The sequence below is a fragment of the Myxine glutinosa genome, chromosome 8 (genome assembly GCF_964187855.1).
Source record: "Myxine glutinosa chromosome 8, kmMyxGlut1.1, whole genome shotgun sequence".
Classification (NCBI taxonomy): domain Eukaryota; kingdom Metazoa; phylum Chordata; class Myxini; order Myxiniformes; family Myxinidae; genus Myxine; species Myxine glutinosa.
In genome coordinates, this window is record NC_136268.1 from 145,581,191 (window position 1) to 145,602,620 (window position 21,430).

Here is a 21,430-nt window from a genome sequence, read left to right on the forward strand (position 1 = left end):
GGAACAAATTCCCCCACTCCCTTTAATCCCACTCCTCCCTCCAGGTCTTTAAAACAGCTGTTCACCTCCATCTCTTATCTTCCCCCATCCAAAACCTTGATATTTACTACCTCTGCTAATTTTTACCCCAGATACACTTTTTTGAAATGCCAACTTCTTTCCTGGAAGTCCTTGCAGTGTCCATATGTTTTATACCTCTCCCACCTCCCCCAAGCCGTCTCCCTCCCACAGTTCTCTCGATGACCTTGCTCTCAAATGTTGTGTTTGTGTCCTTCCCCCTCTCTCCCCATCTTGTCTACCACTCCCCTTATTTTGTGTTTTCGTGTCGGTTTGACTTTTTGTGTGATTAATGTTCGCTCTTTCACAAGCCTCGATCTTGTGTACAAAAAAAAGAAAAAAAAAAAAAAAAGGAGCTCCTGCCTCTGTAGAATTTTGTAATGATAATTATGACATCATATGTCATGTGGTACAAGCACCATCTTGGAAAAATCGAAAAACGTTGCACCTCTACATCTTCGAAACTGTTCCATTGAAAATTTTTTAACATGGCTCATTAGGAGCTTAGTGGTCGTTGAAGCTGGATCCCACCGCACGGGAAGTGCATGAAATGGCCGCGCAGTCGCGCTCCACCATGCCATGAACATGAGGTGAGTTGTGAGGGCGGTTCTCTTTGGTGTCCCTCTGCTGTCCGGGGAAGCAGAACGTGGACCCAGTCCGCCACAACCTCAGCAGTATCCGAAAAACCTCTCAAAATTCTGCCGACTCGGCAAAAGCGATCCTCTCAGGCGTACACACAAAACAAAAGACGCAGCTTCTCCACCAACGTCCGTTTCGCTCCAAAAACCCACACCAAGAGAGTGCGAGTGAGACACATTCTTCTTCCGCTCACTCCTCTCGAACCTTCCTTGCTCTGACGTCACCCCGACCAATCGTAAGCTCAGGGGCGTGGCCTGCCGGCTCTGCTCCTCCACACCCCTCATACCACTCTGGGGGCGTGGCCTGCCGGCTTTACTTGGCGTGAGTATTAATTTAGGCGGGCCTTACTTACCGATCGGCAATGTTTGGATACTGTCGGCGGTTGTGGTGGTTTAATGGAAGTCTTGCATGGCCGGCTTTTTAAATGTAAAAAGATGTAGGGAAAGCGACAAAGCGAAACCACATACTGGGGAAAACTAACCTTAATCCATAACTAGGTAACACAGCTTCACCCCTCGTGTGACGACATAAACAATCTTAAGTCCCAGTTTCCCTACTTAAATACATGGAGATTTCTCCTACGCATCCACGGTCCATGCTATAATTTCACAGTCCTACCTTTACATGGGATTCCATCATCTACCCCCACAAACGTAACAATATATACACATACACACATACACACACAGTCCGGTTTAGTCGCAGTGTGTGATAAAAACACAGAACCGTTCAATGCTAAACGCAGTGTCACCTTGTTCAGCTACGCTAACTCTGCAGTGCCAGCATGTCGGAAAGCTTTGAAAGCCATTGTGGCAATGCAGGATTCAAGGCTTACCGTATAAATCTAATTATTTTACTGCAAAATTTTACTAACTCATCATTGCCCCTATTTATTTGAGTGATTTGCTCCTGAACAGCCAGCGATTTCACGAGGATGTGCTACTTCACCAACTGGAGCCAATACCGCCCGGGAGCCGGCAGATTCTTGCCAGCAAATGTTGATGCTAACCTGTGCACCCACATCTTCTATGCATTTGCCACTATAAATTACTACAACGAGTTGGCTACAGTTGAATGGAATGATGTTACTCTCTACAGGGACATGATGCAGCTGAAGAATGTGTAAGTAATGAATATCAATTCATTTCGATATCATTTTTTTCTGAAGTTCATTAACATTTGGATTGGCAGTTCTTCCTTCCAGTTCATCAAAGTTAAGTACAGTAAACCCTTAACTATCGCGGGGGTTACGTTCCTGGAAAATGCATCAATAGCTAAAACCAAGGGTCTATGGGAAAGGGGGGGGGGGGGCGGTTATGTTCCTCGGCTTCGAGAAAATAAAGGAAGGTGGGTGGCAGCCAGAAACAAGCATCAATTTTTTTTTACGAACATGAATGCATATCATTACAGTTTCATTAAAATGCTTATGAAAATACTGTAAATGTTTCCAAAAGGTTAGCTCACTCTTTTGCCGTGAGTGTCATGTTACATTATCGAAAACGAACCATTTTGTTGTCCCCCAGCGCACCGCGGAGCGAAAGGGGGACGATGGTTTTCCCCTCCGTCCGTCCATCCGTCCGTGCGTGCGTCCGTGCGGACGTGCGTGCGTGCGTAAGCGAAGGACCGAATTCTAATTTGGTGTGTGGGTGTATCTAGGCATAAGGAAGAACACTATTGAAAATTGGGTCGCCACGTCAAAATCCAAGATGGCCGCCGCCATGTATGTCTGAACCTTGTGAGCGGAATATCTTGAAAAATAAACGAACTACCAACTTCTAATCTGCTGTATGGGTGTATCTAGGCATAAGGAAGAACCCTATTGAAAATTGGGTCGCCACGTCAAAATCCAAGATGGCCGCCACCATGTATGCCTGAACCTTGTGAGCGAAATATCTTGAAAAATAAACGAACTACCAACTTCTAATCTGGTGTGTGGGTGTATCTCGGCATAAGGAAGAACCCTATTGAAAATTGGGTCGCCACGTCAAAATCCAAGATGGCCACCTTGCGTCTTCCACTTTGTCAACTTACATCACTTCACCGACGGGGGACATAGGCATAATGCTTGTTTTCTTTGATCTTGACCTAGGCATAATGCTTGTTTTCTTTGATCTTGACCTAGGCATAATGCTTGTTTTCTTTGATCTTGACCTAGACATAATGCTTGTTTTCTTTGATCTTGACCTAGACATAATGCTTGTTTTCTTTGATCTTGACCTAGACATAATGCTTGTTTTCTTTGATCTTGACCTAGGCATAATGCTTGTTTTCTTTGATCTTGACCTAGGCATAATGCTTGTTTTCTTTGATCTTGACCTAGGCATAATGCTTGTTTTCTTTGATCTTGACCTAGGCATAATGCTTGTTTTCTTTGATCTTGACCTAGGCATAATGCTTGTTTTCTTTGATCTTGACCTAGGCATAATGCTTGTTTTCTTTGATCTTGACCTAGGCATAATGCTTGTTTTCTTTGATCTTGACCTAGGCATAATGCTTGTTTTCTTTGATCTTGACCTAGGCATAATGCTTGTTTTCTTTGATCTTGACCTAGGCATAATGCTTGTTTTCTTTGGTCTTGACCTAGACATAATGCTTGTTTTCTTTGATCTTGACCTAGGCATAATGCTTGTTTTCTTTGATCTTGACCTAGGCATAATGCTTGTTTTCTTTGATCTTGACCTAGGCATAATGCTTGTTTTCTTTGATCTTGACCTAGGCATAATGCTTGTTTTCTTTGATCTTGACCTAGACATAATGCTTGTTTTCTTTGATCTTGACCTAGACATAATGCTTGTTTTCTTTGATCTTGACCAAGGCATAATGCTTGTTTTCTTTGATCTTGACCTAGGCATAATGCTTGTTTTCTTTGATATTGACCTAGACATAATGCTTGTTTTCTTTGATCTTGACCTAGACATAATGCTTGTTTTCTTTGATCTTGACCTAGGCATAATGCTTGTTTTCTTTGATCTTGACCTAGGCATAATGCTTGTTTTCTTTGATCTTGACCTAGGCATAATGCTTGTTTTCTTTGATCTTGACCTAGGCATAATGCTTGTTTTCTTTGATCTTGACCTAGGCATAATGCTTGTTTTCTTTGATCTTGACCTAGACATAATGCTTGTTTTCTTTGATCTTGACCTAGGCATAATGCTTGTTTTCTTTGATCTTGACCTAGGCATAATGCTTGTTTTCTTTGATATTGACCTAGACATAATGCTTGTTTTCTTTGATCTTGACCTAGACATAATGCTTGTTTTCTTTGATCTTGACCTAGGCATAATGCTTGTTTTCTTTGATCTTGACCTAGGCATAATGCTTGTTTTCTTTGATCTTGACCTAGGCATAATGCTTGTTTTCTTTGATCTTGACCTAGGCATAATGCTTGTTTTCTTTGATCTTGACCTAGGCATAATGCTTGTTTTCTTTGATCTTGACCTAGGCATAATGCTTGTTTTCTTTGATCTTGACCTAGGCATAATGCTTGTTTTCTTTGATCTTGACCGAGGCATAATGCTTGTTTTCTTTGATCTTGCGTGATTCCCGAAGCTTGTCTTGATCCCGTATATAGTTGCCGTTTCAAACGCTCGGAGTTTAAGCTTGAAGGATGATACGGTATTCTGTATTATCTTACGAAGATAGACGTTGAGTTTAAATTGCATAATTTTAAACGTCCTGGCATCACAGTCGTTGTTAGAATTTCATTTAATTTTAGATGCCAATTTTTTTTTTTTTTTACTTATCATGAACCAGCCTTGTTGATAAGTGCAAGATTCACACCATTTACACCATGGACATGATTTGAACCACGATAGCTATATAACCACTATGTATTATATATGCACATAAGCATATACATGGTTATGTGCATATATAATATATTGTTATGAATTTGGTAATGCAACATCTAGAGCTAGGTAGATCTGAATAGGTAGGTACTCGGCTGTCGTGACAGGGACTCTACATGTAATAAGTTCTTGATGTTTAGGCGGTTGTCGGGGTAAGATGTATGAGTGTGGATCTACCTGGAGATTCGAGTGTTAAATAGTGAGGGGTTAAAGGTAACGCCCCTGTGAGTATCACCTAGTAATCAAACCTTTGTCCTTTATGGCACTGCAAACCACATAAACATTAGTTAGGTCCTTAGCGCAACATTAAATAATCCCCTTTCCCTGACAAGGACTTCGTATTAAATTGACAGGAAACCAGGCCAAAAACACCGCCACGGCTGGCCGCCACCGTGTACACCTCCAAAGGCCTACAAACCGGGCCGGCACGTGTTATGCCAGGACCGCAGGGTCGCGTAACGGGGGAGATGTTAGGAGTCGCATGCCGTAGAGGGCGTGACCGGCGAGTTGGGACCATATGATTGGCTGAGGAGTGCGCGAATGTGACGTCATCGGGGAGAGATATATGCGACGGTCGGACGCCATTTTCGCCAGTTGCGATCTGATCTCGAGTCGTCCCAGTTCGTTGAACATTCGTGACCACAGCTCGTGCAGTTGGCAGTTGGCAGTTGGCACTCGGCACTCAGCAGTTGGCAGTTGGCACTTGGTTTTTGGTTGCTTCGTGCAGCCCTGCGTTGGACCGACGAGGCCTGGTGGCGCTTGGAGGCGGAGGCAGAGGGCCGTGGAACTTGGAGCGAGGTGTGCGATCGGGCCGAAAGGAGCGGTGTTGGACGGCAGCCACAAAGACGACAAAGACAGATAAGCCCGGATCCGCGTACACTGCACACGACGTGACTTGTTATTTTCGTATTAATCTCCCTCGTTTTGTGTCTGATATCAGTCGTGTGGGGACGTCCCGATTTAGTTATTAGTATTACCGGCGCGTGCTTTTTCACTGGCTTTACTTTTAATAATAAATCCTTATATTATTTTCTGTACATATTTGAACGCAGTTTCCTGGGTGTTTCATTTTAATAGATAAGGCTGCGGAGCCTTCGCTGCGTCCCGCCATTTCGCGCGTTGGTGTTGAACGTGAGTCCGCCATTGAGTGTTCGCCTCGGGAGTTAAAGTCTCGCAAATCGGTCATCCGTACTCTGTGGTGTTAATCACGGTTACGCGACAAGTGGTGTCAGGAGTGTAGGATTTGAACCCGTCGGACAAATTTTTTTGTCCGCGGCGAGACATCGACACGGTCGGACAAATTTTTTTGTCCGCGGGGAGACATCGACACGGTCGGGCGTACATTGCGCCCGACGTTCGAACGCAAAATTTGTATAGGCGAGGCGGAGAAATTAATAATCAATTGGGCATACGGAGCGCGATATCGCGTCTTCGTCAAATTTAAATTGTGTTTTTGGTATTAAAATAAATACGCGCGCGGGAAACAATCTTCCGGAAAGCGGATGTCGGAAATTGATGAGATGGAAGTACGCAGCGAGGCCTCCGTCAGCGTCGGGAGTGAGCCGGAAATAGGGGAATTAGATGCAGAGGTGAGCCTTGGAACCTCCCTCGTCCCGAGCACCAACTTATCCCCCTCCCCCACCGGGGAGTCGGGAGCAGTAGGAACGGCCCCGACAACCGACCAGATGTTGGGTCAATTGCTTCGAAAAATTGATGGGTTGGGAAATAAAATTGATGGGGTAAAAGGGGAACTGAATGCCCAGAGTGATAAAATTGAAGGATTAAAGGAGGGATTGAAAGAACAAATCAAAGGGATGGTCAGCAAAATCGATGGATTGGAGGGAAAAATGGAGGTGATGAATGAACAAATGAATGAACAAGGGAATGAAATAAAGGAAAGGAATGAACAATTGGAAGGAAAAATTGGGGAAATGGCACAGCAGCTGGGGGAACGAATTGATGGCATAGAAGGGAGAGTGCAAAACCAAATTACGGACAGACTGGGGAAATTTGAGGGTAAAGTAGAAACTCAAATGGGGGAGATGGAAAAAGCCATAGGGGTGGAAATTGAATTGAAACGGGAAGAATTAATGTCAAAAATAGAGGAGGGCGTGACGCAGGCTGTCCAAATGGGGGAAAAGTTGGAGGGTCAGATTGGTGCCACAAATGCTCGAATTGATAAAGCAAATGGAGACCTGGAAGGCTATCGGGGCCGGGTGGATGCCAGAATGCTACAGCAGAGTGAGGAATGGGGACTGCTCAACCGACAAGGGGGCAAATTGGCCGAGGAAGTGAGGGGGTTGGAAACCCGCATAAAAGAGCAGGAGCAAGGGTTAATTGAGAAAGGCCTGTGGGGGCCACTAATGGATAATGAAAGGGTGAGTGATTTTATGCAGGAGCGACTGGAGATCTGGGACAATACCATCAAGCAGGAGGTTGGTCGGGTTCAAGAGAGCCTGAAGGAAGAGGTGAGTAGGTCGGTTAAACATCTTCAGGACCAGATTAAAGTGACCCAGGAGACCCTCACCACGAGCCACATTTGGACACCAGAGGCTCCGAAACGGAATACCCAGTTGGGGGGGTGTTTTGGCCCCGGACTGGATTTGGACAGAGAGGAATCGGGGAATAGAGTCTCTGGAAAAACAATCCCCCTCGTACATTTTGACGGATCAGGGAGCCTCGAGGCTTTCCTGACACAATTTGAGTGCGTGTCTCAGCTCAATGGTTGGGGAGAGCGGGAGCGCATGGGGAATCTGGTGGCGACACTGCGGGGGTCAGCCGCCGACGTGTTAAACGTAGTCCCAGAGGGAATATTGACCAGCAAGGCCATTTGTGAGGCCTTGAATAACAGGTACGGGACAGGCGCAAGGTGCGACCTGGTCAGGGCACAGCTGCTGCATCGCAGGCAAAAGCCTAATGAGACGTTGCAGGAGCTGGCCCAGGATATATACCAATCTGTGAGGATAGCATACAGGGACCTACCAGCACAGGCGTGGGACAAGCTGGCGATAGAAAAATTTATGGCGGCTCTCCCTGATCCTGAGGTCCGGACGTTGGTGGAGTTACAGGACCCACCCACGGTGCACCGGGCAGCGGAATGCGCGGCGAGACTGACCTTTTTGAGAAGGTCGAACCGCGCATCGGAGAGGGCACCTGTGACGGTACGGCGGGCCGAGGTGCGGGATCAGGAAAAGCCAGAGGATGACATCGGGCGAATGTTAAGGGGGATCAGCCGCCAGCTGACAAATTTGATGGGGGGACAATTTGCAGGGAGCGAGTCACGACAGGGTGGTCCAGGTTGGTCATCGGGACGGCCTGATTTTTATCGGGCTGGGCCGGGAGAAAGGGGGGCTCCGCCTGGCTACCAGAGGGGTCCGTTCTTGGGGACTTGTTTTAGATGTGGGAGAAGAGGGCACAGTCAGAGGAATTGTCGGCAACCATATGGGCCCCCACCTCCTGACAGGCTTCGCAGTCCAGAAAGGAGGGGGCCCCCAGTAGGTCCGCAGGTGCCAGACAGAGGAGGTCCACAGGTGCCAGACAGAGGACCACCACCTCCGCCTGGGCCAATAGCGGTAGAGTGTGCGGGAAACTAGAACGAGCCGAGCATACGGGGCCATGCTCGGCTGGCAAGTGTGTGGAGAAGCGCCCTCCTTTGGTGGAAGTAGTGAATTGCGGACAAATTGGCACGGGTAATCTAAGGGTTAGATGCAAAATTGAGGGAGAATTTTGTGAGGCTGTGGTGGACACTGGAGCCAGTGACACCATTATCAATCCGGGTGTGCTAGACCAGAGTGTTGGAGGCTGGGACAAAATTGATAGGGTAGAAGGACACAGCCTTCAACTGGCTACGGGGGCAACGGCACCAATATTGGGACGCGGAGTGGTGAGGATGGAGTTGGGTGGCCTGGAGGTCAGCGTGGTTGTGTGGGTGGCGGGGGTGTGCGATCAGTGTCTGTTGGGACTGAGTTTCCTGGTGGAACATGACTGCCAATTAGACCTTGGGCGTGGTCATATGTGGTTGGGCACCGAGAGGCTGCAGTTAATGGGACTGGGGGATGACGAGGAGGTGCAGGGGACGTGGCTGGAGGTGCCGCGCACTGTGACCGTGCCTCCCAGGTCCGAGAGAGTCGTGATGGCAGAGTTAGCAGCAGGTGCTCAACCCATTGGCCAGCTGGGGCTAGTGGAGTCGTGGTCCTCGCAGGGGACGGAGGAATTAATGGTGGGTCGCACCCTCATAGACACCCGTGGGCCTATGCTGGCAGTCAGGCTGCTCAACTTGTCCGACAGCCCCCGCACTATAAGGGGCGGAGCCATCGTAGCCAAATGCAGTAGTGTAGTAGAGGTCACCGGAGGAGGTGGATCCACATGCTTGCCAGTACAGCCGGAAGGAGGGCAAAATTTGGGGAAATGTGATTGGTCAGAGGGAGTGCGGGACATGATGACACGCTCTGAAGAGGGCCTAACATCGGGGCAGGTAGAGACGTTGCACAATTTGGTTGGTAAGAACTTGGGTGTTTTTTCTCTCTCCCCCGAGGATGTTGGACGCACGAGTCTCGTCAGGCACAAAATTAGCACTGGCGAGGCTCGGCCTGTTCGCCAACCGCCGAGGCGGCTCCCTTTCGCTAAGAAGGAGGAGGCAGAGGAACAGGTGAGCAAAATGGAAAGAGCCGGATTTATCGAGCCCTCGGTGAGTCCTTGGGTGTCACCCATTGTGCTGGTGAAGAAGAAGGACGGGACCACTCGGTTCTGTGTGGACTACCGCCAGCTCAATCATGTGACACTCAAGGACTCGTATCCCCTGCCAAGGATCGATGACACCCTCGATGCCGTTTCAGGCTCAACGTGGTTCTCCACGTTGGATTTAAAGAGCGGTTATTGGCAGGTGGAAATGGATAAAGAGGCGAGGGAGAAAACGGCGTTCACCACAGGAAAGGGTCTCTGGCAGTTTGTCGTCATGCCCTTTGGATTGTGCAATGCCCCTGCCACGTTTGAGCGTCTGATGGAACGTGTTTTAATTGGCTTACCGTGGCAGACTTGCCTCGTCTATTTGGATGATGTATTGGTCCACGCTCCCACATTTGAACAGGCTGTCGAAAATTTGTCAGACGTATTTGGGAGATTAAGGGGTGCCGGGTTGAAACTAAATCCGAGCAAGTGTGAAATTTTCAGGAGGGAAGTGACTTACCTGGGTCACGTGATCAGTGAGAGCGGCGTGGCCACTGACCCAGGAAAGGTAAAATCTGTAAAAGAGTGGCCCGCCCCTAAAAATGTAAGGGAGGTCCGAGGATTTTTGGGCCTCTGCTCGTACTACAGAAGATTTGTGGCAAATTTCGCGGAAATTGCAAGACCTTTGCACAAATTGACAGAGAAAGGAGCCAAATTTGTATGGTCAGAGAGCTGCATCGAGGCATTCAGTCACTTAAAACAACGTCTGGTGGAGGCCCCAGTTTTGGCATACCCGACAGATGATGGCAATTACATCCTGGACACAGATGCGAGCCAGGAGGGATTGGGAGCTGTGTTGTCACAAATGCAACAGGGAGTCGAGAGGGCTATTGCGTATTACAGTCGGGCACTTTCGAGGCCCGAACGAAATTATTGCGTTACCCGCAAAGAACTATTGGCCTTGCTGTCTGCAGTTGGACACTTTCACCCTTACCTTTATGGGAGGGAGTTTGTGATCCGAGTGGATCATGCCTCCTTGCAATGGCTCCTTCGGTTCAAAGAGCCGGAGGGACAAATTGCAAGGTGGCTTGAGAGGCTGCAGCAGTATAATTTCACTGTGCAACATCGGCCTGGCAAAGCACATGCCAATGCAGACGCTCTCTCTCGGCGCCCCTGTTGGGATGCACAGTGTAAATTTTGTGATAGACAAGAAGCCAAGGATCCAATTGGGCAGGGCCAGATTGATGCATGCCTATATGCAGCGAGAGTGACCAGGCGAACTTTGCCACAACCCCCACAGGAATTGGGCGATGTGAATTGGCAAGAGAGTCAAAGGGAGGATCCCGTTTTGGGGCCCCTTTTTCAGTGGCTAGAGGAGGACAAAAGACCCTCTTGGGAGGAGATTGCTCCACACGGAGCCCAGGTAAAGGCCTATTGGGCACAGTGGCAGATGTTGGGGTTGAAAGAGGGCTATTTGTTCAGAAAGTGGGTGACACCAATGGGTGATGTAGCTTCCTGGTTGATAATTGTACCTAACAAATTGAAGGAAGTGGTTATGGGGCACGTGCATGGGACTAGGACAATGGGACATTTGGGCGTGGCCAAGACTTTGTCCAAATTACGACAGAGGTTCTACTGGGTGAATTCGGGCAGAGACATTCAAAATTGGGTGAGATCCTGCGACCTCTGCCGCGGTAAGAAGGGACCCCCACGGGCGCGCAAGGCCCCGCTCCAGGTGTACAATGTCGGGGCACCGCTCGAGCGGGTGGCAGTAGATGTGGTGGGGCCCCTGCCAGCCACCCGCCGAGGGAATCGGTACATTATGGTGGCAATGGATTACTTCACCAAGTGGCCAGAGGCCTACCCATTGCCCAACCAGGAAGCCCGGCTGGTAGCTCAAGTTCTAGTTGAGGGATTCTTCTCCCGATTTGGCGTCCCAAGGGAGCTACACACTGACCAGGGCCGGAACTTTGAATCTGCCCTCCTGCGGTCGGTGTGCGAGCTCCTCCAAATTCATAAGACCCGGACGACTCCCCTGAGGCCTCAATCGGATGGGATGGTAGAGAGGTTCAACCGGACACTGTTGACACAATTGGCCCTCTTTACATCTGAAAACCAACAGGATTGGGACGAGCACCTTCCCTTTATATTGATGGCATACCGGACCGCCCAGCATGCGACCACTCGGTGCACCCCCGCCTTGTTGATGTTCGGTAGGGAGATGCGAGTCCCCACAGATTTGTTGATGGGACCGTCACCAGGGGAACCGGGTGAGCCAACTGTGGAGAGCTATGCAACCAATTTGAAAGCGAGCATGGAAAAGGCTCATGAGTTTGCGAGGAAGCAAATTGGCTTGGCTTCTTCGCAGATGAAAACGCGGTATGACGCTCGGGCTCACACACCTCGTTTCCTTCCTGGAGACCTTGTTTGGCTCTACTGGCCCCGGAGAAGGAAGGGGGTGTGCCCAAAACTCACTTCACCTTGGAAGGGCCCTGGGGTGGTGCTTCGGCAGGTGACTGATGTGGTGTTCAAAATTCAGATGGGCCCGCATGCCCTTCCACAGATAGTTCACGGGGATAGATTGAGCTCCTACATGGGTCGGGAGGCTCCGGAGTGGATTGGAAGGGTGAGGGGGAAATTAGGTGTGGTGGATGGCACTCTTGAACCTGACCAACCTGCAACTACCTGCACTTAAGGTGAGTGCTTTGAGGAGTACTGTCCCAGGCTTCAGGATTTGCTTTGGAAATTGGGGACATGTAAATTGGAGTTGGGAGGCGGGTGTGAGTGATGACATGGCCGGTGAGGGGATGGAATGGGAGCCACAGTGTCTTGTGGGTGGCGTATGTTTTTGTATTGTGGTTATGTGTTTTGATGTGGTCGTGAGAGTGGAACCTGGAGAGTGTGTGATGATTATTGGAGATAATGAGGGGTGATAATTGTGCTTTTGGAAATGTGCTTTTGGGAAGATGTGATGGTTTAAATGTGAACTGGGGGAATTTCACATGTAGCAGGCCATGGCAAGCCTTGTAACACCTTTTACACCATCTATGGAATTGTACTGAATTGTGCTGAGTTGTGTGGAGAATTGAATGGCAGTGGGGGAGGAAGTGTGTTTTGGGGTCTTGTGGGTGGGGAAGGTGTGTGTGTCCGCAGGTACAGAGCAAGCTCTGAGGAGCGATGCCTGCGGGCCCCCCTCTGCGGCAATTACCCCTGGCAGCCGGTGGTAACTGGAAATTGGAGCTCGTCGGTGGAGGGTCTGGTTGGGCGCCGCGGGGTGAGGAAGTCCCCCGGTGACCCGTGTTGCTGCGTGAAAGCAGGAGGCAAAGGAGCCTGGTGTGTGTGGAGACCCTCACCGGCGAGGTAACGGCGGAAAGGGGCTGTTGGGCTGTCATGGGGCCAAGAGGTAAAGGGGGGGGGGGCAATGAATTTGTAAGTCGGTTGACTTGTTTTTGGGACTGCGGGCACCACAGCCTGATGCGCCCCCACCATCTTTTGTGCGGTACCTCCCCGCTGCCTAGTTGAGGAATGCACACACACGTGAATGACATCAATGCCATGGTCCTGCAGGGGGTGTACTGGGAATAAGTGCTTTGTTGATTTTTGCAATGCCTTGATGACCTATGGAATGAGAATGAGTGGTTAAGGGGTCTGTGTTGCATGAATGTGGGCGAAATCCACCGAGCCGTGTCACTCACCTGTAACATCTGGACGGGGCCCGTGGAAATTTAGTGGGATGCATTGGGGATGGCCCCGCAGGTAAGGTTGAGTCTTGTGGCATCCACCGGGGGACGCGGTCTGTAGACCGGGGTATGTACAAAGGTTAGAGTTTTGAGTTTTTGGTAAGATGGTTAAGTTTGTGGATAAGGTAGGAGTTTTGGTGTGTTGTTTGTTCCCCCCTCCACAGGAACAAGGAAGAAGATGTACATACTTGCATGATGGTTAAGGGGTTCAGCATGTTAAGGAAGTGTAGGTAGGTAGTCCGACTCACTTCCCACAGCCCTTCCTGATTTATTTCGTAGGTTAATTAAGTGTGTGACAGTAAGTGTTAAGGCTGGAATGGTAGCCCTGCGGTGAACCTTGCAGGAGCTACGGTTCCAGGGGGGGGGGCTGTGTTATGAATTTGGTAATGCAACATCTAGAGCTAGGTAGATCTGAATAGGTAGGTACTCGGCTGTCGTGACAGGGACTCTACATGTAATAAGTTCTTGATGTTTAGGCGGTTGTCGGGGTAAGATGTATGAGTGTGGATCTACCTGGAGATTCGAGTGTTAAATAGTGAGGGGTTAAAGGTAACGCCCCTGTGAGTATCACCTAGTAATCAAACCTTTGTCCTTTATGGCACTGCAAACCACATAAACATTAGTTAGGTCCTTAGCGCAACATTAAATAATCCCCTTTCCCTGACAAGGACTTCGTATTAAATTGACAGGAAACCAGGCCAAAAACACCGCCACGGCTGGCCGCCACCGTGTACACCTCCAAAGGCCTACAAACCGGGCCGGCACGTGTTATGCCAGGACCGCAGGGTCGCGTAACGGGGGAGATGTTAGGAGTCGCATGCCGTAGAGGGCGTGACCGGCGAGTTGGGACCATATGATTGGCTGAGGAGTGCGCGAATGTGACGTCATCGGGGAGAGATATATGCGACGGTCGGACGCCATTTTCGCCAGTTGCGATCTGATCTCGAGTCGTCCCAGTTCGTTGAACATTCGTGACCACAGCTCGTGCAGTTGGCAGTTGGCAGTTGGCACTCGGCACTCAGCAGTTGGCAGTTGGCACTTGGTTTTTGGTTGCTTCGTGCAGCCCTGCGTTGGACCGACGAGGCCTGGTGGCGCTTGGAGGCGGAGGCAGAGGGCCGTGGAACTTGGAGCGAGGTGTGCGATCGGGCCGAAAGGAGCGGTGTTGGACGGCAGCCACAAAGACGACAAAGACAGATAAGCCCGGATCCGCGTACACTGCACACGACGTGACTTGTTATTTTCGTATTAATCTCCCTCGTTTTGTGTCTGATATCAGTCGTGTGGGGACGTCCCGATTTAGTTATTAGTATTACCGGCGCGTGCTTTTTCACTGGCTTTACTTTTAATAATAAATCCTTATATTATTTTCTGTACATATTTGAACGCAGTTTCCTGGGTGTTTCATTTTAATAGATAAGGCTGCGGAGCCTTCGCTGCGTCCCGCCATTTCGCGCGTTGGTGTTGAACGTGAGTCCGCCATTGAGTGTTCGCCTCGGGAGTTAAAGTCTCGCAAATCGGTCATCCGTACTCTGTGGTGTTAATCACGGTTACGCGACAATATCATCCACTCCCCCATGGGGTATACAGGATGACAAGTATGACATCATCAGTGAAGTGGTATTCCAGCTATAATTGGTTAAATCAAAATTCTTAGCCAAAAAATCTGAAACTTCATATATCTGATGTGAGTGATCCAATGTGATATCTGACCCAATGTGAGTGAGGAATTAAATTAATGACGTAATTGGTCACGTGGTATGGCGACCATATTGGATTGAAAAAAAAAACGTTAAAAAAAACCTTCTTCTCCAGAACTGCTTAACAGATCAATGCGAAACTTCATACTTTGGTCGATTATCCATGGGGGAATATGGTTTGAATTTTTTTTTTCTGTTTAGCCTAATTTATGGAATTTAGTTCTAATGTGGCCAAAAGTGGTCGACAAATACCCTAATAATCAATAAATCTATGAATAATGACATTGTATGTGACGTAATAGGGTGCATGGATGATGTGTAAATGGGCCATAATTGTAGCGTGTTCAGTTGACGATGGTATTTTTGTACAGAATGAGTGTGTGAGGGTGAGGACATACGATCTACCGAGTGCCATTATAGTTTAACTACCACAATGGCAGGAATGAAAACGTCTTTACAAAAGTCAACTGAAAATCTACTGCTAAAAGGAAACGTGTGTGTGTGTGTGTGTGTGTGTGTGTGTGTGTGTGTGTGTGTCATGCAAAGAATAATAAACAGAACAACCTCAAGTTTTAGCAGTTCCTGTTGTCGTGGAGTAATAACAATGGTTCCGGTGGAAAGCTAATAATAATCGATTTCCTTGGTTGTAAAGACAATACTGGATTTACTTGGAAAAAACATTGTGTCCGTGTAATCAGAAACTTTCCCAGCTGCTTTGAAAGTCCTCTTTTCGCAATTGAAGAAGAAGACGAAGAAGCAGGAATGGGAACGTAATATGTAGCCGTTCAAGTGGTAACATTTATTATTCCACAAGAGCAGGAACCCTTTTTAAGGCCACAGAAGGAGCACACAAAATAATGTTAGTAATACTTCTCAAAGCAATATAAATATATATGTAACAGTGCAAGGAATGAGCACACAACCAAAAACGGCAGCAGCAACAAGAACAACAACAACAGTGGTATTTAAAATTCACATGTTTTGATATACTTAGATGCAAATAATAATCAATAAATGCTGTTTTTGCAATAAATAGTGGGACAGTAGCAATTATAAGCCCCCTGCTCATCAATTCCGATGTAACCTTAGAGCAAGATACGCGGAATAAAATCTAAATACAGAATCTTTGATTTCGTCTTGCTGCGAGCCTTGTACACAACGACAGACTGGCGGAATACAAAATAATAAATTAGTAGAAGCGTGGGAACAATAAAGTAAATGAGGGAGTTAAGGATCTTGAAGGAAGGAACGAGGCGTATGGGAATTCAGCCTTCTGCATGGATTACATGTCACATCACTTGAGCAAATAATTATCCTTTATAAATCACAGTCATGTTCAATCCAATACCTATAAAATAAGCTAAGCTAACCAGGAAATGAATATATGAAAATAAACAATAACATTGTCAGTTATTGACTGCAACCACCAACCCTAATGTAGATGATACAATAAATGAAATAAAAATCAAGTGGATTGAAATAATGTAGTTCATGTGAAACACAGAATAAAATACATGGCGTAGCACTTTGTACAATTGCAGACATTTTCATTTTTAACTGCTTATGTTTTGTCCTGCAGGAACCCAGACCTTAAAATTCTGATTTCGGTCGGAGGATGGAACTTTGGATCTGCTACGTGAGTTCCACATTTGTTGTTGGCGACGTTGGTGGTGGTACTGACATGTTTTCTTTTTCGCATTTCCCTTTGATGAACAATTGACGTGTTAAATAAATGAAGGTTTACACTTTACACACATGAAAATTTTGCAATGTTGGAAATAATGGAACCACAAATCATCCCATATTTACAGTGTAAGGCCCACAGGTTACATCCTCTTATCTATCTATAATGGTTCAGATGCGTATATGGTGACATATACATAATATATATATAAATATACACACACATCTTGCTTATTAAAAACGTAATGAAGCTGCATGCGTATGAAGCCTTAAAAACCAATGGTTGGAGAGCTGGCTTGACTCCACCCACAATTATCAGGAAGAAATATCATCATGTGTTTGCCATGTTAGTTTTCTGGTAACCCTAAGATGTCTTTGCAAGTGTCATATTCACAATTTGAATTATCCTAGCTATATAACCACAATGTATCATATTTGTCGGACAGTGTGTGTTCGTTTGTCGGACAGTGTGTCTTTGTTTGTGGTGCTACTCCTCCCACACTTATGGGCCAGGTTGCGAGAAGCCCAGATATAAGCTCTATCCTGTGGATAAATCACCTATCCGACAGATACATTTAATCCACTCGATGGGTTCTGTTGCTCAAAGCCTGGATAACTTTGTGCACTGGATAAATCTGTGTTTTTTCCGTTTAACTTTAGCCTACCTCTTCCGGCCCGGATAACGCCTTATCCATGGTAAGTGACATGTACGTAGGTTTGTGCAATTAGAAATGGCAGACATCCAGCTTTGTTTGGCATCTGTCAGATAAACGTTGAAAGGAAATTCCGCAAGCGTGTTGATCCAGTGTGTCATGTATGGATGTGCAAACGTGTTGATCCAGTGTGTCATGCATGGACATATAGACGTGTTGATCAGTGTGTCATGCATGGACATATAGACGTGGGCCTGGAGAATGAGTACTTGGTGAAAGCACCTTTTCAGCAATGACTGCTACGCGTGTTTTGGGTAGGTCTCTACCAGCTTTGCACAGAGATAGTGAAAGATTTACTCATTGTTCATGTGAAAATTGCTCTAGTTCTGCTACGATTGATGGGGATCGTCAATGGACTGCAATCTTCAAGTATCACCATGAATATGCAATTGGGTTCAAGTCTGGACATTTACTGGGCCACTCAAGAACATTTATTTTCTTCTTATTCAGCCACTCTAGTGTGGCTTTTGCTTTGTGCTTCGGATAATTATCCTGAAATGTGAATCTCCTACCCAGTTACAGATTCATGGCTGACTCAAGCAGGTTTTCATCAAGGATGCTCCTGTACTTTGCACACTCCATTGTCTCTTCCATCCTGATAAGCTTGCCAGTCCCTGCTGATAAAAAGCAGCCCCATAACATGATGCTGCTACGACCATGCATGACAGTAGGGATGGCGTTGACTTGGTGATGTGCAGTGTTACGTTTGTGCCAGACGTAATGCTTTGAATTTCGACCAAAAAGCTCAATCTCTCTCGTCTGACCACAAAACATTTCTCGGCACGCCTGCAGTATCATTAAGATGCTTTTTCACAAACTCCATTCGAGCTTTTAGATGAGTCTTTTTCAGTAATGGCTTCTTTCCTGACACCTGTCCATATAGGCCATCTTTGTGAAGGGAACAGGATATTGTTGATTGATGAACACTGACCTCCATCCCAGACATAAAGCCTTGTAGATCTTTCAAAGTAATTGCTGGATTTACAGTAACATCCTCAATTAGAACGGCACTCAGTAGAGAGCATAACTCCACCTGGTTGGCCATATCACCCAATGGTGAAGAATCACTTTAAAAAATAAATAATTCTCATATCCGAAACAATATTCAGATATTCACCAAAATCCAATCGAATCGTCCTTGTCAGACACCCAATTGATCCAACAAGTTTCGTCCAAATCCGTCCACAACTTTTTGAGATATCCTGCTATGCATCGTTTTTGGCCCGATCTCCCAGTGGTGAAGAATAACTTTAAAAATTCTACTAGCCGGATCCGAATCAGGATCTTCACCAAAATTGAATCGATTCGTCCTTGTCACACATACAACCATGTCCATCAAGTTTCGTCCAAATCCATCCATAACTTTTTGAGATATCCTGCTATGCATCGTTTTTGGCCCGATCTCCCAATGGTGAAGAATAACTTTAAAGATTCTACTAGCTGGATCCGAATCAGGATCTTCACCAAAATCTAATCATTTCGTCCTTGTCACATACGCTACATCTCTGCCAAATTTCGTCTGAATCTGTCCACAACTTTTTGAGATATTTTGTTTACAGACAAATGGACAGACAAACAGATAGGGGTGAAAACATAACCTCCATCCACCTTTGGTGGTGGAGGCAACCAGTTTCTAGCTTATCCGGCTGCTGAGTTTGGATGGATGATCTGGTCTGGGTAGAGTCTTGGTGGTATGATACGTCTTCCACTTCTTAATGATGGATTTCACTGAACTCAAAAGGATAATGAGTGACTTTGAAATCTTCTTATAACCCTCTCCTGAATGGTGTTTCTCCACCACTTCATGTCTGACATCTTTGGAAAGGTCCTTCATCTGCATGTTTGCCTTGTTGGTTGACCAAGTCAGTTGTTTAGAAAAGTAGATGAGCTTAATTTTTATGTTCAACCATTGATTACAAACAGGTGAAACCTCTTACACTTGTTTTGGAAACTTTCAAACAAATAATTTGCTTCTGAAGTGATTTGGGGTTAATTAGGCAAAGGGATTGAATACTTAAGCAACTGAGAATCATCTGATTTGCTCTGTTAACTATCTTATTCACATTTTATCTGCACTTTTTAGTTTTATCACTTTTGAGTAGTTTGTGAAAACTCTTACATATCAAGTTTGATTTGAAAGCATCATGAAATAAGCTCACGTGGCATAAAAATCTGAAAACTTTGAATGGGGGTGAATACTTTGGCAGGCCACTCTATCCACATACACACACACACACACACACACACACACACACACACACACACACACAGACACCCACAGACACACCCACAGAGACACACAGAGAGACACACACAAACAGACACACACAAACAGACACACACTCTCAAGTTTGTGTATATGTGTGTGTATGTGTATGTTTGTGTGTGTGTGTTGGAGAAATAACACCATTTTTGGTGGTAGCCGGTATTACAAATCATCTTCCTTCATCTTCTTCATAATATAATGGAACCTTCTCAAAATTATGATGTGGAGGATGATATGTTGTGATCATAAAATTTCTTTCAAAAATGACAATTACAAAGTGCATTTCCAAGAATGTGCCACAGCACATTTTCCACCGAGGGTGGGCCTAAAGGGTACCCACGCCCTGAGGGTGGAGTGCCTGCTACAAGGTGTAATGGTGCAGAAGTTGCTGAATTACTCTGTTGTGGAAAGGTTGTATTTCTATGAATGAGTTTGACTTCCTTGTTCTCCAGGTTTTCGAGGGTGGTCTCCAGCCAAACAAACATGGACACATTCAGTCGGTCTGCGGTGTCTTTCTGCCGGATGTATGGGTTTGATGGACTGGATCTGGCCTGGGAGTATCCGGGAGATCGGGGGAGTCCACCTGAAGACAAACAGAGGTTTACGATCCTGTTGAAGGTGTGCCTGGAGATCCTGTGATGATGTTCTTTTTATCATATCAACTGTAATATTGACATCATTATTTCGATACTACTACTGTGTTTGCTCGTATTAGGCCGCAGGGTAGTTCAGACTGTACTTGACATTGAGCTGTCAAATTTCTGTTTGATTACCGACATTTTTAGACTGAAATATTGTTCTGATGCATCGGCAGGAGAGATTACTGCATCCGAGAACATGCCATGTTTTGGAAACTATTTTTAACAAAGCCATATACAGTACATATATACAGTGCCTATAGAAAGTGTACACCCCCTTTCAAATTTTCACCTTTTGTTACCTTATAGCCTGGAATTAAAATGCAATAAATTAGACTTTTTCCACCTTTATTTACACATCGTAACTCACAACTTCCAAGTGAAAAATAAATTCTACATATTTCAGAAAATTTATCAAAAATACAAAACTAGAATATCTTGGTTGGATAAGTGTCCACCCCCCTGAGTTAATAATTGGTGGAAGCACCTTTGGCAGCAATTACAGCTGTGAGTCTGTTGGGATCGGTCTCTACCAACTTTGCACACCTTGATTGGGCAATATTTGCCCATTCCTCTGGACAAAACTGTTCAAGCTCAGTCAAGTTGCATGGGGAGTTTTGATGGACAGCAATCTTCAAGTCATGCCACAGATTTGAGATTGGATTTAGGTCGGTGCTCCGACTGGACCACTCCAGGACATTTATATTTTTGTTACTTAGCCACTCCAGTGTAGCTTTGGCTTTGTGCTTCGGGTCGTTGTCATGCTGAAAGGTGAACTTCCATCCCAATTTCAGCTTTCTTGCAGAGGGCACCAGGTTTTCTTCATTCATTTTCTCTTCTATCCTTACAAGTCCCTGCTGATGAGAAACATCCCCATAACATGATGCTACAACCACGATGCTTCACCGTAGGGATGGTGTTCTTTGGGTGATATGCTGTGTTGGGTTTGCACCAAACGTAACGTTTTGCATTTAGGCCAAACAGTTCCATCTTAGTTTCGTCAGATAAAAAAACGTTTTGCCACATGGCTTCAGAATCTCAGGAGTGCTTTTTTGAATACCTCAAACAGGACTCAAGGTGAGCTTTTTTGAGTAATGGCTTCCTTCTTGCCACCCTACCGTATCGGCCAGGCTTGTGGAGTGCTTGGGATATTGTTGTCACATGCCCACAGTGACCAGTCTTTGCCATAAAGACCTATAGCTCTTTCAAAATTGCCACTGGCCTCTTATCAGTCTCCTCCTTGCTTTGTCATCGATTTTCGACCTGATCTAGGCAGGGTCTTGGTGGTACCATATGCCCTCCACGTCTTAATGATCGTCTTGACTGTGCTCCAAGGGATATTTAAGGCATTTGAAATATTTTTATTCCCATCCCCTGATCTGTGCCTTTCCACAACTTTATCCCAGAGGTTTTTTGAAAGCTCATTGGTGCTCATGGTTGAATCTTTGCTGTGACATTAACTGCCCAGCAGAGGAAACCGACAG

General features: G+C 46.3%; 2 protein-coding genes across 2 annotated transcripts in view; one reads left to right on the forward strand and one right to left on the reverse strand.

Annotated features, from left to right (window-relative positions):
* The window catches only part of LOC137432990 (chitotriosidase-1), a 337,722-nt gene that overhangs the window by 168,440 nt on the left and 147,852 nt on the right, over positions 1-21,430 (reverse strand). The window lies entirely within an intron of this gene.
* Positions 1-21,430, forward strand: part of LOC137432988 (acidic mammalian chitinase) — a 61,695-nt gene that overhangs the window by 21,580 nt on the left and 18,685 nt on the right. The window contains exons 4-6 of the mRNA XM_068125357.2: positions 1,614-1,818; positions 16,226-16,282; positions 19,761-19,926. Coding sequence (XP_067981458.2) covers positions 1,614-1,818; positions 16,226-16,282; positions 19,761-19,926 — 428 coding nt within the window. The remainder of the gene's footprint in view (positions 1-1,613; positions 1,819-16,225; positions 16,283-19,760; positions 19,927-21,430) is intronic.